The sequence below is a fragment of the Coccidioides immitis genome, assembly GCF_000149335.2.
Source record: "Coccidioides immitis RS genomic scaffold supercont3.2, whole genome shotgun sequence".
NCBI classification, from domain to species: Eukaryota; Fungi; Ascomycota; class Eurotiomycetes; order Onygenales; family Onygenaceae; genus Coccidioides; species Coccidioides immitis.
In genome coordinates, this window is record NW_004504309.1 from 2,015,538 (window position 1) to 2,040,407 (window position 24,870).

Consider the following 24,870-nt stretch of genomic DNA (forward strand, 5'->3'; position numbering starts at 1 on the left):
CGAGGGCCGAGCAACTAACGAGCGAATTGTTGAATTGCACTCTTTTCTTTGCGCATTGTCATTGGCATCGTGCACTTTCTTTAAGAGATGGTCGTCTACTCTTTCTATATCTTTGACCGCCACGGTAAGTCCGACGCAAGGCGTGTTCAGCCCCGGTTTACTCTCAGGGTGTTCTGCGCTGACAAGCTCACGCTGCACAGCGGAGTGTATCTACAAACGTCGTTGGCTGCCTCGTCCAACATCCGTGCCTCCCAAAACTTCCCGTCCCGCCTCCGACACAGCACCCCTGAGTAATGGCGTGTCCAAAAGCGCCCCTGGGGGACCCCTGAGTGCGGAAGACGACGCCAAACTCATATTTGGAACGGTGTTTTCGCTGCGGAATATGGTTCGCAAGCTTGGTGGAGATGATGATAAGTGAGAGAGCGATACCCCGCAACCTTGAGATAGGATTGGCAGACATTCCTTCCGGGAATCAAAACCGTTAACGGAACATGACTGTGCAGCTTTCTCTGCTATCGCACCAGCCAGTACAAACTGCACTATTACGAAACGCCAACAAATATTAAATTCGTTATGCTTACGGATATCAAAGCCAGTAATATGCGCCTGGCCTTGCATCAGATCTATGTCAATCTCTACGTCGAATATGGTTGGTCTATGACCAGATATCCCCGCTCCTCCTCTGTACACATGCTGATCTGGCGTTACAGTCGTCAAGAACCCACTATCTCCCGTTGAACATCCTGGCGGTATAGGAGTGAATAATGAACTTTTTGAGGAATCCCTGGAACAATTCGTGGTATGCTTCGGCTAAGCCCTCCCCACACGACCGGCATTCTCCGGTGTTTGTTGAATTAGACTGACTTTTAAGACTCGTGTTTTATCATAGACTGAGCCTTTCGGCAAGGCCATTATCGCGTGCTGATCGAATCACGATGCCTGTCGGTTCCGTTGTCGCCTCATTGGTACAAGTCAGCCCTACTACGCAATACGATTTCTCGGGCGGGACGCCAAGCTCGCCTTAAAGGAACACCCGGGTGGGTTGCATCTGATATGGCAAGCGTTCTCGGCTGGATTGGGCTGAATTAAAGCCTCGGCGTGCAACCAGAGAATTGACCATAACGGCGATAAGATCTCAGTGCCGCACACTCCCGGGATTCTTCGTTGCAAAGACGTTGCCACAACCTAAACAAAAACAACACCCCCCCATGCGCAAAGCATTCCTTGTCAAATTCTTAGAGGCTAGAAGTCCACAAGACGCCTTTCACCGACGCTTCTCTTGATCCGCTCCCTGTATTCCGTACCACGTCCTCTTGGCCTGGACTCGGATCAATCTGCCGGTTCATGTCCGGGATATAGCCTGGACAGGGCTGCGGGCGTTCGAGAAACATACGACGGACATAAATTAGAGCTGTGGCTGTTCTCTACATGATGATGTGGCACAGAAGTACAAGGTGCAAGGCCAAAGTTTTGTGGACAGGAGTCTGGACGCAAAGCCCGTCAAGCCGCAATTCGGCCCCGTAATCGTAGGGATTGTGTTTCTGTGTGGCTTGACCCATGTCAACGCGGGAGGAATTCGAAAGCAATCATATTCAGCCGTTTTCCGCCCGTTTCTGGGCGAAAATGCTTGAGTCAGGTCATCCTTTTGCTCAATCCCAATAGAGAGCATATAATGACGAAATGTGTGACTTTGGTGGCTGAGCAAGCTCCTCGATTGGATGTTCGCCGTTGTAGGGCAAAATATGTTCGCGTAGGGCAACTGTGGCGTTTGCTGTCAAATCCTCCTTGGCGATCGAAGGAGCAACCTCCAACCGTATCAGCGATGCATTGGCCCATCTGCAGGATTGAGTGGCATGACGTGCGCTTGTATGGCTATTTTTTCTCTCTGACGACGAGATTGCATGCTTGACGCTCAACAGCTAGTTAAATGGGAGCGAGCATTTCTCATTGATACGTAACGTGTATGTAACTATCCAAGGCAACAAGCTTCATACAACCGTGAACACTCTCGAGGATTTCATCACTACGTTAGCATATCCTCTCAAGTCGGGCTTGTGTATCTAAGGCCCTTTGAAAAATTATTTGAACTCTATGCTCTGTCCGGGCCCGGTTTCACTACCAATGCTCTGTCAGAACGGTGACTATGGGGGCACGAAACTATCGGGCCGTATGTCGTCCCATGAATGATGCGGCCTGATAGACCATCACAGAGATCATTCATCAGAACGTCATAATACTGATGACTCCCCCAACGAAGCTAACTCGCTAGTTGCACGTCAGCCCCATGAAGTGCCACGATATTCTGCATCATGCAAAGTTTTGACCATTTCTGGGCAATAATTTTATCTGAGGATTCTGTGGATGCGAGATGCAAACCAAGAGGAGCAGCCAAGTCTGTGGCTCTCTCACACAGCTGGGATTCACGAAAAGACTGCCAGTTTGAGGTATGAACTTGACCGCCCCGACCCAACCTTGTCGACGACGAGCGGAGTGTTGAGGAGCGAAAAAGAGGTCATAAATACGGTATGAAAGGACGGAGCACACGTTAATGCGTAATTTTTGTTCCGTAAAATACAGTTGCGTACATACACCAGAGGTAATAAATCCACATATGCGACGTTTCCCCACGCGCGCTTTTTTTTTTTTTTCCTTTTCGCGCGGCCACCCCAGTGCATGGATGGACGATGCATGGATAAAGCAGTTCGAGCAAATGAGAAAAAGGCAATTCAACCGCGAATGGATCCTGGCCCTGCAGTTGCATCTCCTCTTTTACTCCGTACTTGGACATCAAATGCACAGCCACTGCAGCCGAGATTCAATACATTTGACTTGCTATGGAAGCACTCACCGCATTTGCTTCCGTATGTCGATGAGTCAATGGGGCCTTCCCTTTTTTTTTTTTTTTTCTTTTTTAGTTTTTTTTTGCTTTTCCGGAAAACAAGCCCTGTCAGTTTACCCGGCGGGTTTTGGCTTGCCGTCGTGTGAGCCGGAATTGCAATGAAATGCCGAGAGGATATGAGCGATCGAGTCCGACCGGGTCCAATCAGAAGAGACCAAACATCACCGTGAATATCCTCATGGGATCCGGATGGCTGGACGTGGTCAGCCTGCATGTGTCCTGAAAAAGAAGTCCAACAGCGCAGGAGCAAGGTCTCATTTTTGTTGTATCGAGATCCCGACTTGTTTTCTCGGTACTTGATGATGACATGTATGTATTGTGCGGTCACGCATCAGTTTTGCAGTGATTCTCGGAATCGTAAAGGCTGAATTTTCAAGCCGACTCTGGAGAGGGGGAGAAGAAACAGACTACTGCGGCTAAATGTGAAATTTCAAGATTGCACAGTTGGCCGAGAGGGCGAGGGACAAACCGGATTGGTTCAAGCGGATGGGTTGCTATCCATCCGGGGGTGGCTTTACATATGCTTAGTTAAAGTGGATTTCTGATACTCAACGGGGAATTGTATCGTTACTTGGCTTCGAGGTGAGGGGTCGCTCACGCTGGACCTCCTCGCACACTGCTGTGTCCGGCTGAATCGGCTTGACGCATATTGCACCAAGAGCAGTCAGGCAGGAGTTACGTTTATGGGACATCTGCTACTCCAGCTTGGTGATTCAGAAAAGAGGGGCATTGCATTTTTTTTTTTTTTTTTTTTTTTTTTTTTTTTTTTGAAGGGTCTTTTGGCTTTGCTTCCTCGGCCATAACTGTACGGAGGATCCCTGCAAGTGTATGGATGGTGTATGTCCTCTGTACTAAGAATGGGACTTCTAGCTGGTGAACTAGTGAGTTAATCCTGTGGATAAAAGTATCAGAGAGTGCTCCGTGCTCCCCTCCGGCCTAACTCGCTAGTCGCGCCATCCCTGCCCAATTTTCATGATCTGCTGCAGAACACCATCGTTGGAGCCGGAGCGGGAATTATGGATTTCTAAGCTTCTGGTAACTCCTGTATTGCTTTTTCTCCCTTATTTTCTTTTTCTTTCTTTCTCTCTTTCTTTCCTTTTTTTTTTTTCCCCCCCATTTCTATTTTGACTTGCTGTATGACAATGAACGGTTAGAACGGGAAGCAATGTTGTACGGAGTATTATTTTAGAGAAGGAGAGAATAATCCGTTTTTCTTCTTTGTTGTCGGGTCTGTTACTATTGAGGGCCCTCGTTAAGTTTCCTGTCGCATCTCTTTGACCGTATATTGTATGGCTTCTCAATATCCGTAACTCGCCCAACAGCCGGCCAAGATGCGCGACCAATGCAGCTAAGCCTGACAGGTCCTCCGGCAATTTTTGAGGATCGAAGCGCGAGCTGTCATGCCAGGTTGCTTAATAGGAGACAGCGGTAATTGGAAGATCTTGCTAGAAGTCGAAGTCCTATTTCTTCAGCAGCTCATGGTAGTTTCAAAAAAAGGATTTCTGTTCTGTTATTTTTGTTTGCTTGCTTGTCACTGACCGCAAATCCAGCCCTTGGGGTTCCATGGATCCATATCAGGAACATATGGTGTAACTAGTAAAGAGTTACAGATATCTGGCTCCGAACCGTGCAGTTATTCCATTCGCCACATGATCATGAGGTGGACACTGTCTGATTTCTGTTTCTCTCCCGGGCCAGGTTTGTCCATCGCAAAGACAATACCAGTTAACTAAGAAATTCGCAGCAATTCCATTCTCTGACATCATCAGCTGTCCTTAAACTTGATTGCCTGAGACAGCCATGGAGGATCTTCAGTGCTCTGATGATCCATTCGAGCTCTACTGCAGCAGTGCTTTGGAGCTCAAGTTCACATAACGGAGTGATTATTACTCCCACACCATCGACAAGAGACCGCCTCGAAGTCAGCTTTGTACCACGCTGCAGACGCGCCCTGAACAAAAGGTTTCTTTCCAACGCAGGAATTTATCTTTCGCATTTCTGACGCACCAAGGTAATATAACTGTTTTCTGTAATACCATACACAAACCTTAAATCCCCCTCTTCTTGGTGTCTTTTCAAGCCACCGCAGGCTGCTCCACGGTTCACAGGCCAACAGTTAGAGCTTCGGCCACATTCCTGCACCGCCTTACAAAATTATTTCAGAGCGTCGCCTCCCCGAGTTTTTCTCTCCCACCTGGTGAACTCCTCCCTCTCGCTGATTCTGTCTCTCCATCCTGACCAAAGTAGCTGACGAGATACCCCCGCAATCTCATCGGCTCCCAGAACACCAACCGTTTTGTCGTCGTGACTCTGAATCAGACCCCGGGTTTCGTCCCTTTTGTGGGCATCCCGTGCCTCGCTTGGGGCAGTTACCAAGCCCAACTTGCTCCGTCACCTGCTCATTCCTTGCCGGCGTCGCCAGACCCCATCGGTGCCTATCCACCCGCCCACGATCACCCTCTTCCTTTTTCTCCTTGTCCTTCCTCCACCACTTCGACTGACCGTCAAACTCCATCAATCCCGGCTTTGAATCCGACGAGAGTCCGTCCTGGCTCGATTTGAACGATTGAAGAAATATATCGACGCACATGAATCCACCCACCCCGCTATCGGCCTCATCCACAACATCTACCGCTTCACAGAATTCACAGCCTCCTGATGGCGAGCAGATAACACAAGTGATGGAGGGAATGCACCTCCATGGTTCACAGAAAGCCAATGGTGCTGCGCTCCCTCAGAAGCCCCCAAGGCCCAGAATGACGAATCCCTTCTCCCGAATGTTTTCCCAGACCGGGAGAGCAGCCCACAGGGAAATTGAAAACATGAAAGAAACCGCTTCTGATACTTCGACTCAGAGCAAATCATCGTCCAAATCGGCCGCTGTCGTCGACGGGTCGGAAAAAGCCACCAGCCCCAAGCCTACACCAAAACAGCAGACCGACAAGCGGCCGGAGGATAAGAAGCCCGGAAGGGAGCCCGTCCAACCTATGAAACGTTTCGACATGCTCCCTGATGGCAACCACGTCCACTACCTGAAGAGTGCTAAACGGCAGGAGAAACTTTCGAGTATGCTTCGGGATATGCTTGGTGGAGGCAAAAAGAAAGATGACCACGTTGAAGACCAGCAGCTGTCTCTCATGTCCACATGGGTAGACCAACTGAAAACAGAGAGAGATAAACTTGCTTCAGACAAGAAGGGTGGCCCGAACAATACGGCATCTTTGGTCGATAAGTACGGCAAGTGTCAGGAAATTGTTGGTCGTGGTGCGTTTGGTATTGTCCGAATCTCTCACAAGGTTGATCCGAAGGACTCGAAGACGGAGCAGCTGTACGCCGTCAAGGAGTTTCGCCGTCGTCCCCAGGAAACAGCTAAAAAATACCAAAAACGCCTGACCTCCGAATTTTGTATTTCTTCCTCGCTTCGCCATCCCAATATCATCCATACATTAGATCTAATGCAAGACTCTAAAGGAGATTATTGTGAAGTTATGGAATATTGCGCAGGAGGAGATCTATACACTCTAATTCTTGCAGCTGGGAAGCTAGAAGTTGGGGAGGCGGATTGCTACTTCAAACAGTTGATGCGAGGTGTCGAATACATGCACGAAATGGGAGTCGCCCACCGTGACCTCAAACCAGAAAATCTGTTGTTGACTACGCATGGCGCCTTGAAAATTACCGATTTTGGAAATGGAGAATGTTTCCGTATGGCGTGGGAAAAAGAAGCTCACATGACAGCGGGATTATGTGGCTCTGCTCCGTACATTGCACCTGAAGAATATACCGACAAAGAGTTTGATCCACGGGCGGTTGACGTGTGGGCTACCGGTGTCATATACATGGCCATGCGAACCGGAAGGCACCTTTGGAGAGTAGCACAAAAGGATGAAGACGAGTTTTATGAGCGGTATTTAGAGGGCCGTCGGGATGAGGATGGTTATGCTCCCATTGAAACTCTGCATCGGGCATGTAGACCCCAATTTATCATTCAAGTGATGTCCATGTGAAAATTAGTTGCTGACCGTTACTTTTATACAGGCCCGATGCCGTAACGTTATATACTCCATCCTGGACCCAAACCCCAGTCGCCGTATCACAGCTTCTCAGGTTTTGAAGTCAGAATGGGTCCGCGAGATTAGACTTTGCAAAGCTGGTGAAGAAGGATTTTAATCGCTCTGTCGTTCTGGGTTGCGATTTCGCGCGTAGCGATACGGTGTTGTGCAGCGAATCAACCCTTGAAAGCGTGCTCATTACCAAAAGCAGCCTTGCCCCCCTGGAGTCCAAAAGCCGATCAGCGTCATACGCTTTACCTGGATCCCGTAGACGGAAATCCAGTTCTTTCCGCTTTCACCTTATTTTCGCATTTTCTAGGTTCACCTTTGGGTCAATATCTTTTCGCACTCTTGGCTCTTTGTCGCGACGATATCTTACGACTTTTCTACGTGTTTCATTCTCTTGTGTCTACAGAACCTGGTTACAGTCTCCTGACTGCTGGCGTTCCGTTAACGCCTTGGGCCTTCGATTAACAGGTCATCGCCGGATATGCATCAGTTGGGGCTGGGAGTGGTCTGGGCTGCAGTCGTTCTTTGGTAGTTCGGCTTTGTTAGTTTAGACCTCTTTAGCCTCGATGTAGTTATCCAAGCTTGGAGGACTGCCTGGTACGAAGCGCGCAAAGCCTGCGAGTCTTTCTGGGTTTATTTTGGTTCATCCAATTCTTTTCAGTTGTATATACGGTCCTTCTCGTGACGATCATGAAACGACTTTTCTTAGAGCCCTGGACCCGTTTTCCCTTTCTTATCTTGTAAATCATCCACTTTTGTTTCCGATGATGACACTATTATTTTTCTCTCCTTTCTTTACTGGCCTGGATACGGATATTTTGCTCTACTCTGGATTCAACTTCTTGCCCTCTAGGAATGCGTTCTCCGGAGCAGCATCCGGTCTTTTATCTCTACCTTTTCTATTTCCAGTATACTCAATGCTGCTGCCACATACGTATCCGTGTGATTTACGCTTGCATTTGTGCAGGCTGAATTATTGCATTTCTTGGTGCCAGTTTATGGACCTCGTTTTTCCGTCTTTAAGGCAGCTCTCCTCGATATATACTTGCAGCACCGTTGCCTCAGCATTTGTCCCTGTACTGACATCTTTCTTATGTCTTTCCTTCTTTCCTCCTATCTGTTTCTCTGTTTTAGAATCTGGTCTTGCCTGGAGGCTTTCTCGTTCAACGACAGCATTTTCCCGGAGTTGGCATAGAGCTGTAATCCTTATGGTCATGACTTACGGGCGCATGATGTCTACAATGTGAACTATCTCGATACCTAATTGTTTCGAGGATCCGCGCTTGCTCTTTAAATGAATATTGCAACCTTCTACGGGTTCGATTTTTGTCTTGTTTTATTGACTTTTATTTTTTTATTTTTATTCATCCCCCCACTCCCCAGAAGGAATGAAAGGGTCACAATATGGTGTTATGACTCATACCCTGATGATCTCGTTGTTTCTTGAGTTGGCGATGGCTGTTGTTTCACATTCCTTGACAATATCGGGGAGCCGCTCTTCCGATGGAGCGTACACAAACCACTCAACAATCAAGCACCCGTTCACGCATGGATCGACCCACCCAGTCCAATAGATATCCGTTCGACCGCGCGGCTTTTTATCCCTATGCTGTCTCCCCCAGTCCTGGCGCTTGCTCTCTCGTTCTTGCTGGGCCGCTTTCGCCTCTTCTTTCAGTTTCGCTAGCCTGCGATCCTCCTCATAATGATATTCCTTCCATTCGTCCAACCTTGATTATTCTGCGGGTTTGAACTCCAAGTGACTGCCACCCTCTATGTCTTCACTCCGACGGTAATCGCGCATTTCCTGCAAGAGCTCGGCAAACATCTCCTCGGGCTCACGGCATTCTGCTGAAAGTTCTGAAATCGAAGCTAAAGCCGTATTTGGCGAGAATACTCTACTGGATTTCCCATGAAATCAATAGTTCCAGTGTATTCTTAGTCTTTTTTTGTCCCTCGCTGGAAGCACCGCGACTTCAAAGGGCCCGGCTGGTCTGCTGCGCAACGATGTCAGACTATTGTATCGTTCGGCTGTTATGGGGCGCCAGTTTGCTTTGTAGGCTCCCTATTCTGCTGGTGGGCTGTGCCAGAAGTGCATGACTGGGGTCCTTCATGGAGATAAGTTTGGAGAAGGGCAGTCGAAGTCCCAAATCTATGGGTTTTTCAACGGGCCTTTCTGTATCTCGTTGGTGAGCTTGTACATGTGATGGTATATAAGGGTGTTCTAACCAAGCCCTCTTTTTTTTAGCAGCGCTACATCCAATGAATGCTGCGCATTGTGAAGCTCTCTGAGGAACCATTTAAAGTGATCTTTGAAGGATTGCCAATTCGTCAAAAAGAGATTGACAAGTGCCTCAGCCTTTGAAGAAGGTCCTTGGGATCCAGCTCAGTGTTGGGTTTCATGGTTGTCCTCCTTCGTGCTAGCACTGGATGAGTAATGGAAGAGCATGTTGTGGGCTTACTCCGCACTGCCTGGCTCCAGCTCAGCTGGTATCATCATCTCAATGTTGTCCATTATAGCTTACCGCTCTCTCATGGTGATGAATTGCAAAAAAATATTGTGGACATGTGGAAATTGTATGCAGCTAAATGTCCAGATTAGTCAAAGATGCTGTAATTCTGGCATAGCAATATATAAACCTGCAGCAGATTCGCCGGTTCTTTTGTGATTAGAACGTAAACCTCATAATATGTGGTATATTCCAAGCATTTTGAGGCCATCTTGCTGAAACTTAGTCCATTCATAGAATCAGACTTTAACCTCCCCTAAAACAGAAAGAGCACAAAGCCATTTTAGCAAAGCAGGTGCACCAAGAGAGCGACTCGTTACCATCACTGCATATGACATCTGGATTGTGCATGTCGTGTCTCTGGATGTAGGCAGCCATCATTAACTACACCCCCTAACCGAGGATTTTATTGGTTGATTTAGACGCCAGGCCTTGGTCCATTCGTCTAAATGCTTCCTTTCTCCCTCAGGACTCATCAGCCTAAGGCTTGGAGGCTGGTCTTCAGCTTGTTCACTGATTTCGCCCTATAGCCCAGCAGTTATGTGCAGTTATCGAGTCGCCAAAGGCATCAGAATACAAATGAGCAGGTTTCCAGGCCCAGGGTTATTCAGGGGCATCACAGTCAAATGCCGTGAAGTGAGGTTCACATGCTACGCTAGAATGGGGCACATGGGTTGTAAAGGTTGTTTCCATACCTTCTTGGTAGAAAGTCAGAAGTTTGCACCATTCGGACCTACTTCATCGAAGTTACGCAAATGAATGCCGCAGGGATATATTGATTTCGTGATCCATGATACGGCAATCGCACACAGACATAAAGAAGACAGGATAGTTCGAGGAATTATATAGCTGTGTAATTTGCTGCGGCCAAGGTAATCATTTCAGCCATTGGGAATGGAGCTGATGGATGCCCACAAATCTCCAGTGACGGACCCTCTGTTCAACGCTTTTCCAATGAACTGGACTGTCAGCCGCCAGCGGTGGGATGTTCCTGTAATTCAAGAGAGGACTGATCGCAAAGGGACGTCCTCTCTCGCCTTGCGGTAATATAACACAAAGCCAATAGCCACAGTTTCCATCATGCATAATGTCTCTTCGGGTATTGCTAAAAGCGGCACTGACTGCGTGCAGCTACCACAACTGCACACAGTATGTGATATGTCATGTTTAACTAGTCCTCTGAGATTGTTGCCTTATTTTAACCGAGAGGAAACCTTCTGAAATATCCAAATGAAACAGCTGGCAGCCTGCTGGTCGCCGGGCCAACACATGCATACATGATCAAAAGCGAATCCATCCCACCTGGATGGCAGCCGATAATGCAGTTCAAAAGAGGGAAAGGAAGAGAAAAAATAATAAAAGAAAAAATGTCATTCTTCAAGTCCATCGGTGCAGTGCGGGTGGATAGCCGTGTCGAAGAAGGAGGTATTCTGTAATTGCGAAGAAGCAAATTAAAGCTGCCCCCAGGATAGATCCTCGACTCCATTCATAGTCTGGTGGAAGCATAATCCATAGGACCTTTTTCATTTCTGCTTCCTCCGCTGAAACAGTGAAGAATATCTCCTAGGCATAGTGGAGTCGAGTCTCGGTGCTCGGAGCTCGTATGTAATTGGCGCCGTTGAAATAAATGATGCTAATAATACCCCTTCGCAAAGTCGCCAAAGTCGACAAACACTTTTCCGCGAAAATAAAAGAAAAGGCGAAAGGTAGATGCATAGGTGAAAATAATCAGTTAACCTCTAGAGGTTTTCGAGCAACCACGATCTTCGCTGATCCCATGGCCCCTTCATAGCTCACAACTTCCATTTTTACTTTCTCACATAAATCAATCACATCTTCTGCTTTCCATCCCATGTATTTCGTCAGGAGACGCATACTTATTGCTTCAAGGCCTTCCAGGACCACTATCAGACCCATCTTACCCATTGTCCTCATTTTTGGGTCAGTTGGCCATGTTCCTATGGGCACTTCAATATGATAGGTTTGAATATCCTCAAAGCCAGCAGCTATCAATGCACTGGGACGAAGGTGCCCGTATTCAGGCATATATCCTGCCACATCTGCAGCGGAACGAATGGCGGAGACGAATATGTTAAAATATGAGTTTGGCGGTAGAGATTCTGTCGATAAGTCTCCGTCGACCACTTGGATTGCCCCGCCGGGTTTAAGGTGGTCAAATGCCTGCTGGTAAAGTCGTGGCCAGTTAGAGATGGCTCGGGAAAGCCCTCTGACGTGGATGAAGTCGAAGGGCTCGTGGAATGTCCATTTGCCCTCTGCATCGTCTATTTGAAAATACACGTTCGGCGGAGCAATGCTGACGGACTGGGGATCAAAAAGACTAATGTCTGTGGCGATGACTTCAGTGTCTGGATACTCTTCTCCAATTGTAATTGCCCAGTCAGCCGGTCCGGAACCGAGATCTAGAATACGTGATGGAGAGTCCGGAAGGGGTATCAGTGTCAGTTGACCATCTAGTGCGGTAAGATAGAGTTGGTGCAAGATACTTTGGCGCGTCTGTTCGACCTCGTCGTTAGGCATAGAGTAGATATTGTTGCAGTAGCGGCGGCCATTCTCAAAGACGTATTTAACAGCATGTTCAGTCAATGATTTGGTGGATCTGTACGGAGTATATGCGTTGTAAGCAAAAGAATTTGAATTGTGATGTACCAAAGCCAAAAGTTCGAAAATAGACAGACTGACCCTGTATTTCCAGTATCATTCCCGTTTGATCTATTAGAGGAACCATTGTGAGAGCAGCTAGAACATTGCTGGCGGTGTTGTTGATGGACTACTTCTGCGTTTTCGTCTTTTCTAGCCATATCTGCGACGCGTTCCTGGAGAACGGGACTTTTCGTTGCAACAGAGCTTGCTTCGTCCATGACATGACTGAGAGGGTGCTATAGCCTTTCCTAAAGAAGCCGACTAGTTGGGGCGAGATGTACTTATCAGTGAGCTGGTTCGAACAGAGCAACAGGTTTAATATGCCGTGTAAGACAGAAATGGCCGCATCTATCAAAACATCTGTGCAGCTCATTACGATCCGAGGTACAGTGAGACGAAGTGAGAGGGGAAGGATGGTAGTTGAAAGGACGTTTTTGTGCTTCCGGGGTTTATGGGCCTGACATGTTGGAGGAAAATTCTGCGCAGAAAGAAGTTGTCTAGGACCAGGCAACTCACTCCTTCGATGGTCGATAACCAGCTGTGGGGACAAGCCTTGGAGGGCGAGAATTGGAGGAGCGAAGATGAGCCGGTAGCGGGTTCCGCTGGTCTCACTGATGTCCCATGGCGGGGAGGCAGCCTTCAAATTTGGGGAGATTGGTTAGCTCGTTACTTGGGCAGGCGAGAAAGATGGGACAAAATGAGACGGGAGTTCGCACCGAATCAGGGGTATTCAAGGCAAAAAGCTAGCAGGGCGAGCACATCATACGCTCCTAGACTGAGTTCTGGATGTCCAATTGCTTTTTTATCCCCAAAAAAGCTCGGACGGTCGAAAACTTCCCACCACGGTGAACGAGTCCTGGTGGAGGGTGATCCGACCTAACGCGCCGCGGATATATTCCCTGCATCTTCTTGCGGTGCTAGCTGCTGCAACACCCGACATTAGTTCACTGTGCACTCGAAGTCTAATTCGAACGGGTTCTCCACCGTGCAATCAGCATGTCCGCGTGTGTTAGGCTGAGGCTTATGGGATGGCTTGGATGGCTGGGGTATCGATAATTTCCACGGACGATGCCTGATGGTCAACACCCTTGCCATTAAACTCGGTGATAGCGGGAGAACTCGTTATTGAGAAGGGTCAGGATAACTCGCTCGGCTCGATATTCTTCTGCCCGTGGAGATATTGACTGACCGGCTTGGCTTCCGCGGATAAGATCGTCGTGATTCGTCAAAAAACTCCTCGGCCAAGCTAGCGAGCTCACGAAGGGACGGGCAGCGCCACACTGGGGAGCGAACTAGTGGAAATCTAGCCTTGGGACGGCCTCTTAAAATACAAAATAACAGGCCAAGTGGACTCTCGACAGAGGACGGACTCCTCCATCCAAATACCCCAAGTCCCCAGAGGCCCGTCGCAAGTCGCTGGAGGCCTCCCCCCGAAGCGAAAAGGGCACGGCCGTGTCCGGATCCAGTTTTACGGTGCATGCAGGAACCCATCCACGGTCCATCTGTGCACCGCATTCGCTGGCGCCCGTCCTCCCGTCGCCAAGGGCTGATCCAAGCAGCAATCTGTTTTAGCCATATTCCCGCACTTTCGGGTCAACTTTTCTTCACAAAACAAACACCCTTGATGGTCATCATCTGGGCTGTTTGGAGTCATTGTTTAGTTGCTAGCCAACGGAATCTGCTGAACACCACTCTACCACGTTTATCGGGACCGGAAATTTAGGGAGGATGGAGAATGTAGGGCGCACGGAGCCCTCTCCGTGCGCGAACAAGGCTTGGTGGAGATGAGCCAAGCAGCACATCGCACCGCTGATTCCCTGGGAATTCCGGGAATCTACTCCGTAATTGCTTCTTTGATTCATCCTCCAGAGCACAGCTTGAGAAGCGGCGTATCACTATTGATACGTCCCTTCTGTCCTCCAAACACCCACTGTTCTCCTTTTTTAAGACCCGGATTGGCGCCAGATGTTGGAAGGACTGTTGATCTGTGCTGAATAGCTGCCTAGATTTGAATGCTTCCTGCCCGTGATGGACCTCAACTTATCGAACCAACTATCTTGGATGCGTGATAATATGGATGGACGGGGATGGTAATCATGTACTCCGTACTGTATAAACATACATTCGTCTGTTGCGTGGACAAAGGGGATCCGATCTACTCGCTAGTTATGAACGAACAAACTCAATCTCTGATGATTCCGTCAGCAGAAAAGTACCTCGAGGAGCTCCTCTCCATCTCTATCCCTCGGTGTCATCATGGTAAGTTCCTCTCTAAACGACTCTCGGGACCTCACTTCTCATGAGACGCGAACAGTGTACCTCAAGGATGCATCCAATTCTCCTGAACGAGAAAGATGGTGAGCTAGATTCCAGTGCATGTCGTACCAACGAATTTCATGAACAACTGGGTTACTCGTAGCCCCCAGTGAGTCAAAGCTAAGCTGTTCAGTGATGTCTAAATTCAACTTCGTGGAAAGTCCCATCCGGATCTGGTTCTGATGGTTGCGAATCGCATCAAAGGTGGCCTTCCAACCACCAGAGCGGCTACTATCGAAACAGGTACTGTCCATCCTTAAATATCTTAGGTCCTGTGTTTGGTCAATAAAAGACGCGAAAGAGCACGACACCACCAAAACAAAGCCAATTACAAGGTGCTGAAGCTTTGGGAGTGCAACGAGCTCATTCCATCAGGGCCATTCTATCAAACCTATTTCATTAAGGTACAGCTGAAGGCTCTAAAGGCTTGGTTAGCATATACTAAGGACAATGTCACGGCTCCGAAGCAAACCCTCGAAGAAATCTCGTTTCCTGGGTCTCCCAGACTATTCTAAGCCGTCAAATCACGGTTGTTTTGGCTGGTGCATCTACCTAGTCAAATTCTCCGCTGCATGGGCACTGCATATCCAATTGACGTATCTTACTGCCTGCTGCATGGTAGCTGAGCACGACAATAAAGAGCGTGCTACATATACCTACGGAGTCGTCCTAATAGTCCGCATTTATAATGGCAATGTCAGTACTGTGTACTGTGTACTGTGCGTATACACCGTCGTGAGTCCTCATGGCTGCCATAATCTCTAGGATTAGCGCTTAAAATCCGAAGCCGAATGTATCAGCATTTCGAAAACTTCGTAACGCGGTAGTCGATGCGTGTTCGAAAATGCGACTATCGAAAAGCTTCCCGGTATCGTTAGCGCGCGAGACATATATGTATGAATCAAACCCTTCTCTTGACCTCCTAATCCTTAAATAAAGGGTTCCGTGTCAAGACGCTCCTTCATAGAGAGCTGCTCGAAAGTTCACTTCGTACGTAACAGGAGCACGCGGCCTTTCTGGAAACGTCGAAAGTGTCCCGGCCAATTGCAATGGCCTAATCAAACATGGCTGATTTCCACAAACTACCCAATTTGAGTAAAGTCGACATTTCTGAGGAGCTTCAGATTCTCTGGAGCTGCCCTGAGTCAAATATTGCACGGGGTAAAGCTGCTTGAGGACGGACGAGGTAAGCGAAGTGAGGACACGACAACCACAGAGATTTCAGGTCTGTAACTGGTTTGATGTCCTTGAGCTTATAGCGAAGATCACGTCTGGTTATCTCCGCGAATACCTCAGAAATGCGATAGAAAAATGGCTGGTGATTAAACCGAGTTACAGACCTGTAAATTTCAACGAATTGAAAGGCAGATAGTACCTTTTCTCAGGGCTCTCTGGATGGATTTTTATTCATACTCGAGATTTGAGTATGTTTTGACGGTCGGAGGCCCCCTAAAGGTGCCTAAAGGTCGGGGTGGGACGAGCGCCTATGAGACCGGAGCTTGGTCCCTATGGAGTACGGAGTACGGAGTAGAGAGGCAATCTTTCCTTTGGAGCCTAAAGCCTGATTGAGAGAGAGGCTGGCTTCCAACCAGCTCTGCAGCCAGTCGTTGAAACGGATGTAACGCTAATTATGGGCGCAAGCATGAAACTTGGCCCATGCTTTAAATCATTCTCAAGCCAATCCCAATCTGTCCCGCCTGCCGATGCATTAGGGTCTGCGCATGGCGCCAGTCACGGCGTCCAAAATACCCCTCCCTCAACAGCTTCAGGTATCCCGGGGCTTGCATTCAGGGTGCTTCTGTGTTTCCTTCTTCCCGTCTCCCTGGGTGCGACGCTCTCCCGGGTCCATGGATACCTGAAGGCACCGACACCCAATGATGACGAAGCCCATTTTTGCGCTCAAACCTCGATCTTTGGTCATGTCAAGGATACCCTGCAATGGTGCGAAAAGAAAGAAAAGACACCCCTCCAGGTGCGCTAAAATGCGCTCCACCCCGGAGCCTAGGCTTGCCCTTCCGACGGGCAGGTGATGACGTGCATACGAGAGACGGATTCTAAATGGGGTTGCACGCCCACGCACCCCGTAACAAGGATCCTTCGAGAAGCGGTTTTCTCCAGGCCGACAACTGCAGCTGCAGAACCCCATGATGCGACAATTACGGAGTACGGAATACTGCTGGAAAATTTGAGGAATGACTAAAACTGTAAGTACTCCGTAGTTACGGAGTACTCGTATTTTGACTGGAAATAAGTTCGGTCTGGACGTCCCACCGCAACAAGTCCATCTAAACCCGCCGACGGCCTCCCAATGACGAACGAAGGAAAAGGTACAGTTTTACTAACCAGAAAAAGCCTCACAACCATCATGTTATTCCGTAAGAGCCCCAAGCAAAAACCATGATGAAATACCTCATCCATCCAATGCGTATCCCACGCCCTCTCCAGTTCCCTTTTCAATCAGTCGCTGCCTCATCGCTTCCGCCCTTGGCCCTAACCCGTCGAACTTGGCGTCCTCCCTATTTACCCACTGGCCCACGCCGTGCTGCAAGACCACCGTCGCCCTAAGGTCTTTTTTGCCCTCTTCAACTGGCTGCACTAAACCCACACTGCCGTGGAGAGTCATCCGAATGCCTGCGACTTCTTCATTTTCATGAGCTGGGATCGCTGTACCTTTATACACTCCGCGGTGGAAGATATTGCTATCGTAAAAGACTGCATCTCCAGGCTGTAACGCCACGATTTTTTGGCCTGGCATGTTCTCCTCGTACGGATCTGCATCACGCTCAGCTTGTGTGCGCGCGCGTAGATGAGACCCAGGGATGACGATGAGCGAAGAGTCGGGGTATAGAGCGATATTGTACTGCGCGTGGGACTGGGGCCTTTCAGCGGGAGATTTAGCCTGGAGCTGTTTCAACTCCTCCTCGGGTGTAAGTGTCGGTGGAGTGGGAATGTCATCGCGATGCCAGCGCAGAGCAAAGTCCTTGCATGTTGGAGCGACTAAGAGGTTGAAGAGCTCCATGGTCAGTGGCTCAGCGTCGGAAGCCGGCTTTCCCTTGAGCCCGACAAGCTCCTCAACAACGCTAAGGATGTGTGGAGAGAAGTATAGATTAGCAAATTCGGAGCGTCCTGGCATATCTGGATGTAGTAGATGCTGCACCCCCCATATTCCACCTTCAGACGCAGGCGGCGGTGTGGTTGGAAAAGGAGGGAATTGTTTTGGGACTGTTCGGATATGTGGCCATTGGCCATTACGGGCTAGATTGGTTGCCTTTGCGGCTGCACGGCGAAGCGAAGCCACCTGTTCTAGCGGAATGATGTTGGGAATCAAGACGAAGCCATCTCGCCGCAGAGCTGTAAGATATGGAGCTGCGTCCGAACTAGTCGAAGTGACTCTTTTTGGAACAGACATGACTGTTAACTTTGGCCTGAAATCTGCATCAGCTATAAAATCCCCGCATCATCGTCGAGAGAGAGGTCAAAACCTCTCAACCCTGGATCGTGGCTGCGATGATGGCTACTTAAGTTCCCAGCGCGCACGCCTGGACGGGGAAGACGTGTCTCCCCAGAAACGCAAATTTCCGGTCCAGCTCCACAACCCCCGCAATTCTGTTGCGTACGCCGGGACATCGCCAGTGCGATCACACACCAAAAGAAGCACTATCGTGCTGCAAGAGTAGTAAGCTTGTATGTAACGTGTGGCGGCCCACATACAACCTTTTGCCGCCACCGTCACATATTTAAACCTACTTTGACCTCTATCCAAGCTGTTAACTGCTCTCAACGTCGGCTATAAATACCCGCCGCGGAGAAGTTTCGTCTTGGTATGATATCGATGCATTTGGTTGCTCGATGCGTGCGGAGATCGGACAATTAAGCTCACCATCAGCTAAAGTTATTCTCGGCCAAGTGTTACAGAAGCCTATTCAGAGCTTGAATGCGAACATAAGAGCAGCTCACCTCAAGCTTCAGCTCCTCGATCACGGTCGAGGGGCAACACAAGTCGTCCAAGTGATGTATGAAATTGCAGACTACGTCTGTGTATTACAAAAGCACCTATAACGCTTCTGTTCTTGGAAAACGAAGGACAAGCCACGGGATAATCTGTTAGGCTAGAAGAGGGAAGAAAAGGTAGTTTGGCATCATGAATATCATCGATGGTGGTATCATATAAAAGTCGAAAACGAAAGGAGAAGGGGGAAAAAAAAAAAGGGAGGCCTTTAGAGCTGGAACTTCGTCCGTTGTTTCTCCATGCGACCTTTCCATTCCCATTCTTGTCCGCTCCTCCTCTGGATCCCTTTATCTATGCGTCTCAATTTCAAGGTAAATCGGGGGCCTAACTCCTGTAGGCCCGCCCGGATGCCTTCAACCCCCTTAATCTCGTTACCGTCCGCATCCACCACGCTTTTCTCCGTTTCCCGCTTATCTCTGAAAACGTATCGGTGTCTTCGTACAAAGATGTAATCTCGTTGGTTGTGTAATGTGACAACTTGCCGCCCGATCAGATCTGGCTGTGGAGGGAAAAGAGTTCGGAACAAATGCGCCGTGAGCAAACCCAACGGAGTCCGAAAGTTATTCAGGATCAATTCTGGCCAGTGGCCTGTAGGATTCCCATGTCCTGGAAGCTTCTTTCCTTCAACCCAATTGCTCACGGAAAAGTGGAAAGTCGGCCCGACCGGCAAGTGTACCACTGTCAACCCAGAAACCCGCTTCTGATCCTCCTCAACCACAACTAGCGCAGTGTAATTCCGGTTCGAGGCGAACTTTGAGATTTCCCGGACTGAGAATTTATGGCTGTAACGATGTGCGGAACGGCGGATATAAACGCTATTAGGGAAGAATTCGGTCAAGATACTTGCTTGGTCGTGAAGTGTAGAATTGAGTGATGTCGTGATGAGTATTTTCGGGGTTGGAGGCGCTTCGTTCGGAAAGAGGCTCGGGAATTTGGCAGCTAGAGCATCCGGTGCTAAATCGAGATTTGTACTCCTTGTAGATTGTGTCGGGCTCGTGGCGCGCTCTGTTGCAGAGCGCATTGACTTCTTGGACTCATTCTTCCGGGAGCTCTCCTGATCATGCTCCTCGCCATCACTATCGGAATCAAGCATGCTATCCACTTCATCTTGCTCTTCATCACCCTCCGAACGCATTGGAGCCTGCGTATTGGCGGTATCCTGTTCCTCCTGCTCTTCGTCCTGCTTCCTCCGCTTTATTCTCTCTACATCGAAACTGATACCCAGCCCGTCTTCCACATCGCTGCCCACATCATCCCATACTCTCTTCCTTTCCAGAGTCAAAGGTATATTTCGCTTCAGTCGCTCCGCTTTTAGCCTGGGATCCTTTGCCTCTTCTTTTTTGCGTGCGAACCGTTCCGCTCGTGATAGCTTGTCTTTGGCTTGTTTCCGCTTGATATGAAGCATTTGTCGTTGCAGTTTGTTGGTTGGTTTGTGCTCCAGAGCCCCCAATGGGGTCTGTCTAGATTTCTTCGACGGCATACTTATTGCGCTCAATCTCTCAAAAGCATTGCCGACTTCTGGATTCTCTTCTTAACGTCCTGATCTTTCCCCAGAGAAAAAAAAAAGGGCTGTCGGAAAATCTTTTCGCCGGTAACCAAAGTTTATGACTCAAAAAACCTTGGGGGGTCAATTCGATATAAAACAGCGACCGCATGCAGACCCCGCCATTGCAATCCCCCTGTCCTTCGTTCTCTTGTTTACTTTACCGTCTAATCTCGGCCCTCGTAGCCATCCGAGGCCTTGAATGAACCGTTCTGCGTTTTTACGGCTTTTTTCTTCTACCTCTCGACTCAGACAGGATCAAGTGAGATCTTTCTCGGCCAGTTCAATCCTTAACAAGGCGAAAGCCTCGATTAAACCACCAGCCGTTACAACAATGGCTACTACCAAGGCTGGGCAGCCCCTGGACCGGGCGGCCCTGGATTCTATGCTTAGGCGACGGCTATTCTACACTCCTTCTTTCGAAATCTACGGTGGGGTATCTGGCCTCTTCGACTACGGTCCACCAGGATGCGCTCTCCAGGCGAACATCGTGGACCTTTGGAGAAAGCATTTCGTGCTGGAAGAAGACATGTTAGAGGTGGATTGCACAATGCTTACTCCCCACGAGGTCTTGAAAACAAGTGGGCACGTGGATAAATTCGCCGACTGGATGTGCAAGGACCCTAAGACCGGTGAAATCTTCCGCGCGGATCATCTCGTGGAGGAAGTTTTAGAATCGCGACTAAAGGGCGACAAAGAGGCTCGTGGAGAAAAGGTGCAGGTTGACGAGGAGAAGGAAGCGAAGAAGAAGAAGAAGGCCAAGGAGACCAAGGCAGTCAAACTTGATGATGCTGTGGTCGCGGAATACGAAGAGATCCTTGCGCAGATCGATAACTATAATGGCGAAGAGCTTGGTGCTCTTATTGTCAAACACCATATCAAGAATCCTGTCACTGGCGGTGATGTGCTCCCTCCAGTGTCATTCAATCTCATGTTCCAGACTGCAATTGGGCCGAGCGGGCATATCCCTGGATATCTCAGGCCAGAAACCGCACAGGGACAATTCCTTACTTTCCAAAAATTATTGGACTTTAACCAGCAGTCAATGCCGTTCGCCTCAGCGTCTATTGGAAAATCTTTCCGGAACGAAATCTCACCCCGATCTGGCCTTTTACGAGTCCGCGAATTTTTGATGGCAGAAATTGAGCACTTCGTCGACCCTCAGGGTGGTAAGAAACATCCTCGTTTCCACGAGGTTGAAAATACAGAGCTTTCCTTCCTAAGCAGAGAAATTCAGCTGTCTGGAAGCACGAAACCGCTTCGCATGACGATCGGCAAAGCGGTCGAGACTGGGTTAGTGGATAACGAGACTCTGGGCTACTTCCTCGCTCGCATTTATATGTTCCTCGTGAAGATTGGCATTGATGAGAGCAAAGTCCGCCTGCGACAGCATATGGCAAATGAGATGGCCCACTACGCCACAGACTGTTGGGATGCTGAACTTCTCAGCAGCTATGGCTGGATTGAGTGCGTCGGCTGTGCTGATCGCAGCGCCTATGATCTTTCTGTGCACAAAAACAAGACCGGCGCTCCTTTGGTTGTTAGAGAAACACGAGCGGAACCTCTCCGGATCGAAGAGTGGCAGGTTGATATTGACAGGAAAAAGTTCGGGCCGCGTTTTAAGAAGGACGGAAAGACTGTTGAGGCAGCCATCGATGCACTTTCCCAGGAGCTTCGTGAAAAGCTTGCGTTGGATCTGGACAAAGATGGGAAGATCACGATTGACGTGGAGGGTGTCAACGATGGAAAGGTTGAGATTGGGAAAGATCTCGTTAAGATCGAGAAACGCACTCGAGTGGAAAATATCCGTGAATATACTCCTAACGTCATTGAGCCATCGTTTGGTATCGGACGAATTTTGTATTGCCTGATGGAGCATGTCTACTGGTCAAGAGAAGGAGACGAGGCCCGTGGTGTAAGTATATTCTCCATATTCAACGATTTTCATCCCTTAGGCTCCTCACCTTATATCAGTCAAATTGACCTAACGTATATAATAGGTATTATCATTCCCTCCTCTCGCGGCGCCAACGAAAGTCCTCCTTGTTCCTCTCTCCAGCCATCAATCATTCCAGCCACTTGTGCGGAAACTCACGCTCAAGCTTCGACGCATGGGGGTCTCCAATCGTGTCGATGATAGTTCAGCAAGTATCGGCAAACGATATGCCAGAAATGATGAGCTTGGAACCCCCTTCGGCATCACCGTTGACTTCCAGTCTGTTAAGGACAACACGTTCACCTTACGGGACCGAGACAGCATGAAACAAGTTCGCGCTAGCGAAGATGAAATTTGTAAAGCGGTTAAATCTCTGGTTGAAGGCGAAGAGACTTGGGAAGATGTCAGGAAAAGACTACCCGAGTTCCTGGGACAAGAAGTGGATTAGATGGGGAGATAGGCATAGAGAACGCGATATTAGACCCAATTTCTTCTCTTAGCTAGAAGCAATATAGCCTGCGTTCTGACAACCTGTAAACTGTACATAAAAGATTCAGCAATCAGAACAGCAGCTTAGAAAATGCTATGGCTTTAGGGCGAAATGTTTGATGCTCAGTCACATGCTTAAGGTTAAATGACGTTGGGTTGAGATGCACCAACCATCGTCTGCCAGCCATCTTTTTGGCATCCTTGCTGGCATCGACACGTCCATCCACGATCTTATTTCACAGCATTGGTAATTCTCCTTCACATAGAGGGGACCTGGATTTCTCTACTTTTTCCTCGCTATTCGTCCGATCCCGACCACTCCAATCCATGGCTCCCACTGTTTCCTCCGCGAAGATTACCCTCTCATGTCCGCTTTTCGCCGCAGACTTCGATCCCCGAAACAATGGCCTGCTCCTTGTGGGTGGAGGCGGTGGTGAAGGGCGTAGTGGTGTTGGGAACAAGATTGCATGTTTCCCCAGCTTCCAGAAGATGATTGTCATTTTATGCGACACTTTGCTAACACCGTAATTCGCTATAGTCCCTCCTCAACACCTCACACCCAAACAAAATTGCTGAACTCGTCGAGATCGGCCTATCGCGAGACGAAGATTCCGTAATGTCGCTGGGCATAGCCCAATCGAGCCAGGAGTCCCTCATAGCTTTCGCCGGAATCAACAGCTCCCAAGCACAACAGAAGCAAAACAACAACCAGCATCTACGATCCTTTAAAGTGGATATTCCACACGTAAAATCACGGAGGGCAGGTTCCGCTGTGGATGATGATGATGTATCTAAGCCAGAGAAGCACTTGCAAACTGTACCTTTATCAAAAGCGTCATTATTCAGAACCAGGGCTTCAAAGGACAAAAAGGATCAAGAGGCCTATCAGAGGACTTTAAGATTCTCTCCCTGGAAGGGAGAGAGTTTACCCCGGATTGCCGCGATAGCGAGTGGGCTTGCAGCGCAGGGCGAAATTGTTTTGTTCAACGCGAATACCTCCACTCCACAGCAGTCCGATGTTCTCGGACGGGTGGCGCTTGGGAACCAGGAAGAAGCCGAAGACCTCGATATTTTGGACATTGATGATGAGGGGAGATTTAAGTTTATATATACGAATGGATCCTCGCTATATATGTGTGAGCTGTCGGCGTCAAAAAAGGCGGAATCTCTACAATTCCAATGCATATACACACTCCGGTCTGAGGGTGGAAAGAAGCCGAAAATCCGCGCCATACGGTTCCTTTCGCCGTCTTCTTTCGTTTTACTTCTGAATTCTGCCAACAGATCTGGCTGTGAATTGGCAATTGTGACTATGAAAGGTTCCCAAGGCTTGGTTACAAGGAGACGTCGTCTCCACAAGTCTATGAAAATCGGTTTTGGCTTGGATGTATGCCATCTGTCATCATCGTCCAAGGGCGAACGGCAACATGTGCTTGCTGTGTCTGGTAATGACCAGTCCATCGAGATCTTTACCGTCGACTATTCTCCAGAGCGTGGGTTTGGAAAGGTTTATCATTACCTTACCCTTCGAGATTTACATCCTTTTTCCATGACCAAGATTGCATTCTCCAACTTTATTCCACCTTCTCACCCGGTCACAGCAGAAGTGAAACCTCAATACATCAAACTGGTCACAGTTAGCGTCGGGAATACGGTTGTGGTGCATACCTTGCCCCTTTCTCCATTCCCGGCGGATTCTAGGCGTCCTCGCTATGTGCTTGTAACACCCGGCCCGTCGGAGATATTACAAAACCTGTTCGCCATAATCATGGCCTTGATCGTGGTTGCAGTGGGGGCATTCTTCCTGCAAGCCTTTACCGAAATCCGCGGTGGAGTGCCCCCAGTCTTAGGTGCGAAGGAATGGCTACATCCGCGCCTACGCGATTTAATAGCAAGGCCGTACATGTTTGAAGATGGACGTCGAGGCCAACCCACTATATATTCCCTACGGACGGCAGCATCAACGTCTACTCAGGCCACTGAGACGTCAGTAATACGGACGTCCGCGCTCCCACTACGAGATCTCCTTTCATCAAAGGGCGACTCCCAGACCATGATTGTCCAAGATCACGGGCAAGACGTTAGGATTCATGAGAATGGAGGCGATGGAGACCAACCAGAGGGCAGAAGATGGGAAGACCTACCCCATGAAGAGCAGGAGGCGTGGAAGGTTAAACTGATGGATGCAGGACACTGGGCTGCTGAAGAAGGCGAGGCTATTCTGAGAGGTGTCCTTTTTGGGGAACTGGCTGGTTTTGTTGGGAGAGTTGTGCTTTAAGGATTGCCTGGATGCGCATAATCCTCGTTAATGCATTTGATCCTTTATCCCTGTCTTGTTTTAGGGTTTGACGAGTATTTTGGTTTTTCGTCCCTAATAATGACACCTATGTATATATTTAATCTAACAACGAAGCTGGATTTCAACAAGCGAAGGTGAGAGGGTGGGCAT

At 48.8% G+C, this 24,870-nt stretch overlaps 9 protein-coding genes across 9 annotated transcripts; 5 read left to right on the forward strand and 4 right to left on the reverse strand.

Annotated features, from left to right (window-relative positions):
• Positions 1-11: 11 nt before the first annotated feature.
• Positions 12-1,703, forward strand: CIMG_06217 (TRAPP complex subunit). Its single transcript, XM_001242320.2, has 5 exons — positions 12-124; positions 201-414; positions 504-649; positions 711-799; positions 872-1,703. The coding sequence occupies exons 1-5, from the start codon at positions 88-90 to the stop codon at positions 887-889; spliced, it is 504 nt and encodes a 167-aa protein (XP_001242321.2). The 5' UTR covers positions 12-87; the 3' UTR covers positions 890-1,703.
• A 3,437-nt stretch (positions 1,704-5,140) lies between these two features.
• CIMG_06218 (HAL protein kinase) lies at positions 5,141-8,227 on the forward strand. The gene is made up of 2 exons (XM_001242321.2): positions 5,141-6,864; positions 6,938-8,227. The coding sequence occupies exons 1-2, from the start codon at positions 5,488-5,490 to the stop codon at positions 7,067-7,069; spliced, it is 1,509 nt and encodes a 502-aa protein (XP_001242322.2). The 5' UTR covers positions 5,141-5,487; the 3' UTR covers positions 7,070-8,227.
• A 61-nt stretch (positions 8,228-8,288) lies between these two features.
• On the forward strand, positions 8,289-9,608 carry CIMG_13029 (uncharacterized protein). Its single transcript, XM_004445282.1, has 2 exons — positions 8,289-9,146; positions 9,206-9,608. Exon 1 carries the CDS (start codon positions 8,464-8,466, stop codon positions 8,707-8,709), a length of 246 nt encoding a protein of 81 aa, XP_004445339.1. The 5' UTR covers positions 8,289-8,463; the 3' UTR covers positions 8,710-9,146; positions 9,206-9,608.
• Positions 9,609-10,193: 585 nt separating this feature from the next.
• On the reverse strand, positions 10,194-13,462 carry CIMG_06220 (uncharacterized protein). Its single transcript, XM_001242323.2, has 5 exons — positions 13,113-13,462; positions 12,845-13,052; positions 12,645-12,765; positions 12,168-12,389; positions 10,194-12,084 (listed from the first exon to the last, which is right to left on the reverse strand). Exons 4-5 carry the CDS (start codon positions 12,344-12,346, stop codon positions 11,196-11,198), a joined length of 1,068 nt encoding a protein of 355 aa, XP_001242324.2. The 5' UTR covers positions 12,347-12,389; positions 12,645-12,765; positions 12,845-13,052; positions 13,113-13,462; the 3' UTR covers positions 10,194-11,195.
• A 524-nt stretch (positions 13,463-13,986) lies between these two features.
• CIMG_13030 (uncharacterized protein) lies at positions 13,987-15,061 on the reverse strand (the record flags this gene model as incomplete). Its single annotated transcript, XM_001242324.2, has 5 exons — positions 13,987-14,130; positions 14,345-14,399; positions 14,448-14,675; positions 14,777-14,826; positions 15,050-15,061. 5 exons carry the CDS (start codon positions 15,059-15,061, stop codon positions 13,987-13,989), a joined length of 489 nt encoding a protein of 162 aa, XP_001242325.2.
• Positions 15,062-16,614: 1,553 nt separating this feature from the next.
• On the reverse strand, positions 16,615-17,939 carry CIMG_06223 (phytanoyl-CoA dioxygenase). The gene has a single exon (XM_001242326.2). The coding sequence runs from the start codon at positions 17,851-17,853 to the stop codon at positions 16,855-16,857; it is 999 nt and encodes a 332-aa protein (XP_001242327.1). The 5' UTR covers positions 17,854-17,939; the 3' UTR covers positions 16,615-16,854.
• A 595-nt stretch (positions 17,940-18,534) lies between these two features.
• Positions 18,535-19,933, reverse strand: CIMG_06224 (RNA processing factor 1; the record flags this gene model as incomplete). The annotated part of the gene is made up of 1 exon (XM_001242327.2): positions 18,535-19,933. One exon carries the CDS (start codon positions 19,931-19,933, stop codon positions 18,662-18,664), a length of 1,272 nt encoding a protein of 423 aa, XP_001242328.1. The 3' UTR covers positions 18,535-18,661.
• On the forward strand, positions 19,696-22,435 carry CIMG_06225 (glycyl-tRNA synthetase). The gene is made up of 2 exons (XM_001242328.2): positions 19,696-21,911; positions 21,997-22,435. The coding sequence occupies exons 1-2, from the start codon at positions 20,199-20,201 to the stop codon at positions 22,378-22,380; spliced, it is 2,097 nt and encodes a 698-aa protein (XP_001242329.2). The 5' UTR covers positions 19,696-20,198; the 3' UTR covers positions 22,381-22,435.
• A 195-nt stretch (positions 22,436-22,630) lies between these two features.
• Positions 22,631-24,855, forward strand: CIMG_06226 (uncharacterized protein). The gene is made up of 2 exons (XM_001242329.2): positions 22,631-22,886; positions 22,960-24,855. The coding sequence occupies exons 1-2, from the start codon at positions 22,749-22,751 to the stop codon at positions 24,697-24,699; spliced, it is 1,878 nt and encodes a 625-aa protein (XP_001242330.2). The 5' UTR covers positions 22,631-22,748; the 3' UTR covers positions 24,700-24,855.
• Positions 24,856-24,870: the final 15 nt, after the last annotated feature.

Excerpts from the sequence above, each read along its gene's own strand:
- CIMG_06218 (XM_001242321.2), top strand. The coding sequence starts at position 5,488 with ATGAATCCACCCACCCCGCTATCGGCCTCATCCACAACATCTACCGCT. Across the intron at positions 6,865-6,937 it reads CCATTGAAACTCTGCATCGG|GCCCGATGCCGTAACGTTAT; the intron begins GCATGTAGACCC and ends ACTTTTATACAG.
- CIMG_06223 (XM_001242326.2), bottom strand. The coding sequence starts at position 17,853 with ATGTCTGTTCCAAAAAGAGTCACTTCGACTAGTTCGGACGCAGCTCCA.
- CIMG_06217 (XM_001242320.2), top strand. The coding sequence starts at position 88 with ATGGTCGTCTACTCTTTCTATATCTTTGACCGCCACG. Across the intron at positions 125-200 it reads CTATATCTTTGACCGCCACG|CGGAGTGTATCTACAAACGT; the intron begins GTAAGTCCGACG and ends CACGCTGCACAG. Across the intron at positions 415-503 it reads CTTGGTGGAGATGATGATAA|CTTTCTCTGCTATCGCACCA; the intron begins GTGAGAGAGCGA and ends ATGACTGTGCAG.
- CIMG_06220 (XM_001242323.2), bottom strand. The coding sequence starts at position 12,346 with ATGGACGAAGCAAGCTCTGTTGCAACGAAAAGTCCCGTTCTCCAGGAA. Across the intron at positions 12,085-12,167 it reads AATGATACTGGAAATACAGG|ATCCACCAAATCATTGACTG; the intron begins GTCAGTCTGTCT and ends TACTCCGTACAG.
- CIMG_06225 (XM_001242328.2), top strand. The coding sequence starts at position 20,199 with ATGAACCGTTCTGCGTTTTTACGGCTTTTTTCTTCTACCTCTCGACTC. Across the intron at positions 21,912-21,996 it reads AAGGAGACGAGGCCCGTGGT|GTATTATCATTCCCTCCTCT; the intron begins GTAAGTATATTC and ends CGTATATAATAG.
- CIMG_13029 (XM_004445282.1), top strand. The coding sequence starts at position 8,464 with ATGGAGCGTACACAAACCACTCAACAATCAAGCACCCGTTCACGCATG.
- CIMG_06226 (XM_001242329.2), top strand. The coding sequence starts at position 22,749 with ATGGCTCCCACTGTTTCCTCCGCGAAGATTACCCTCTCATGTCCGCTT. Across the intron at positions 22,887-22,959 it reads GTGGTGTTGGGAACAAGATT|TCCCTCCTCAACACCTCACA; the intron begins GCATGTTTCCCC and ends AATTCGCTATAG.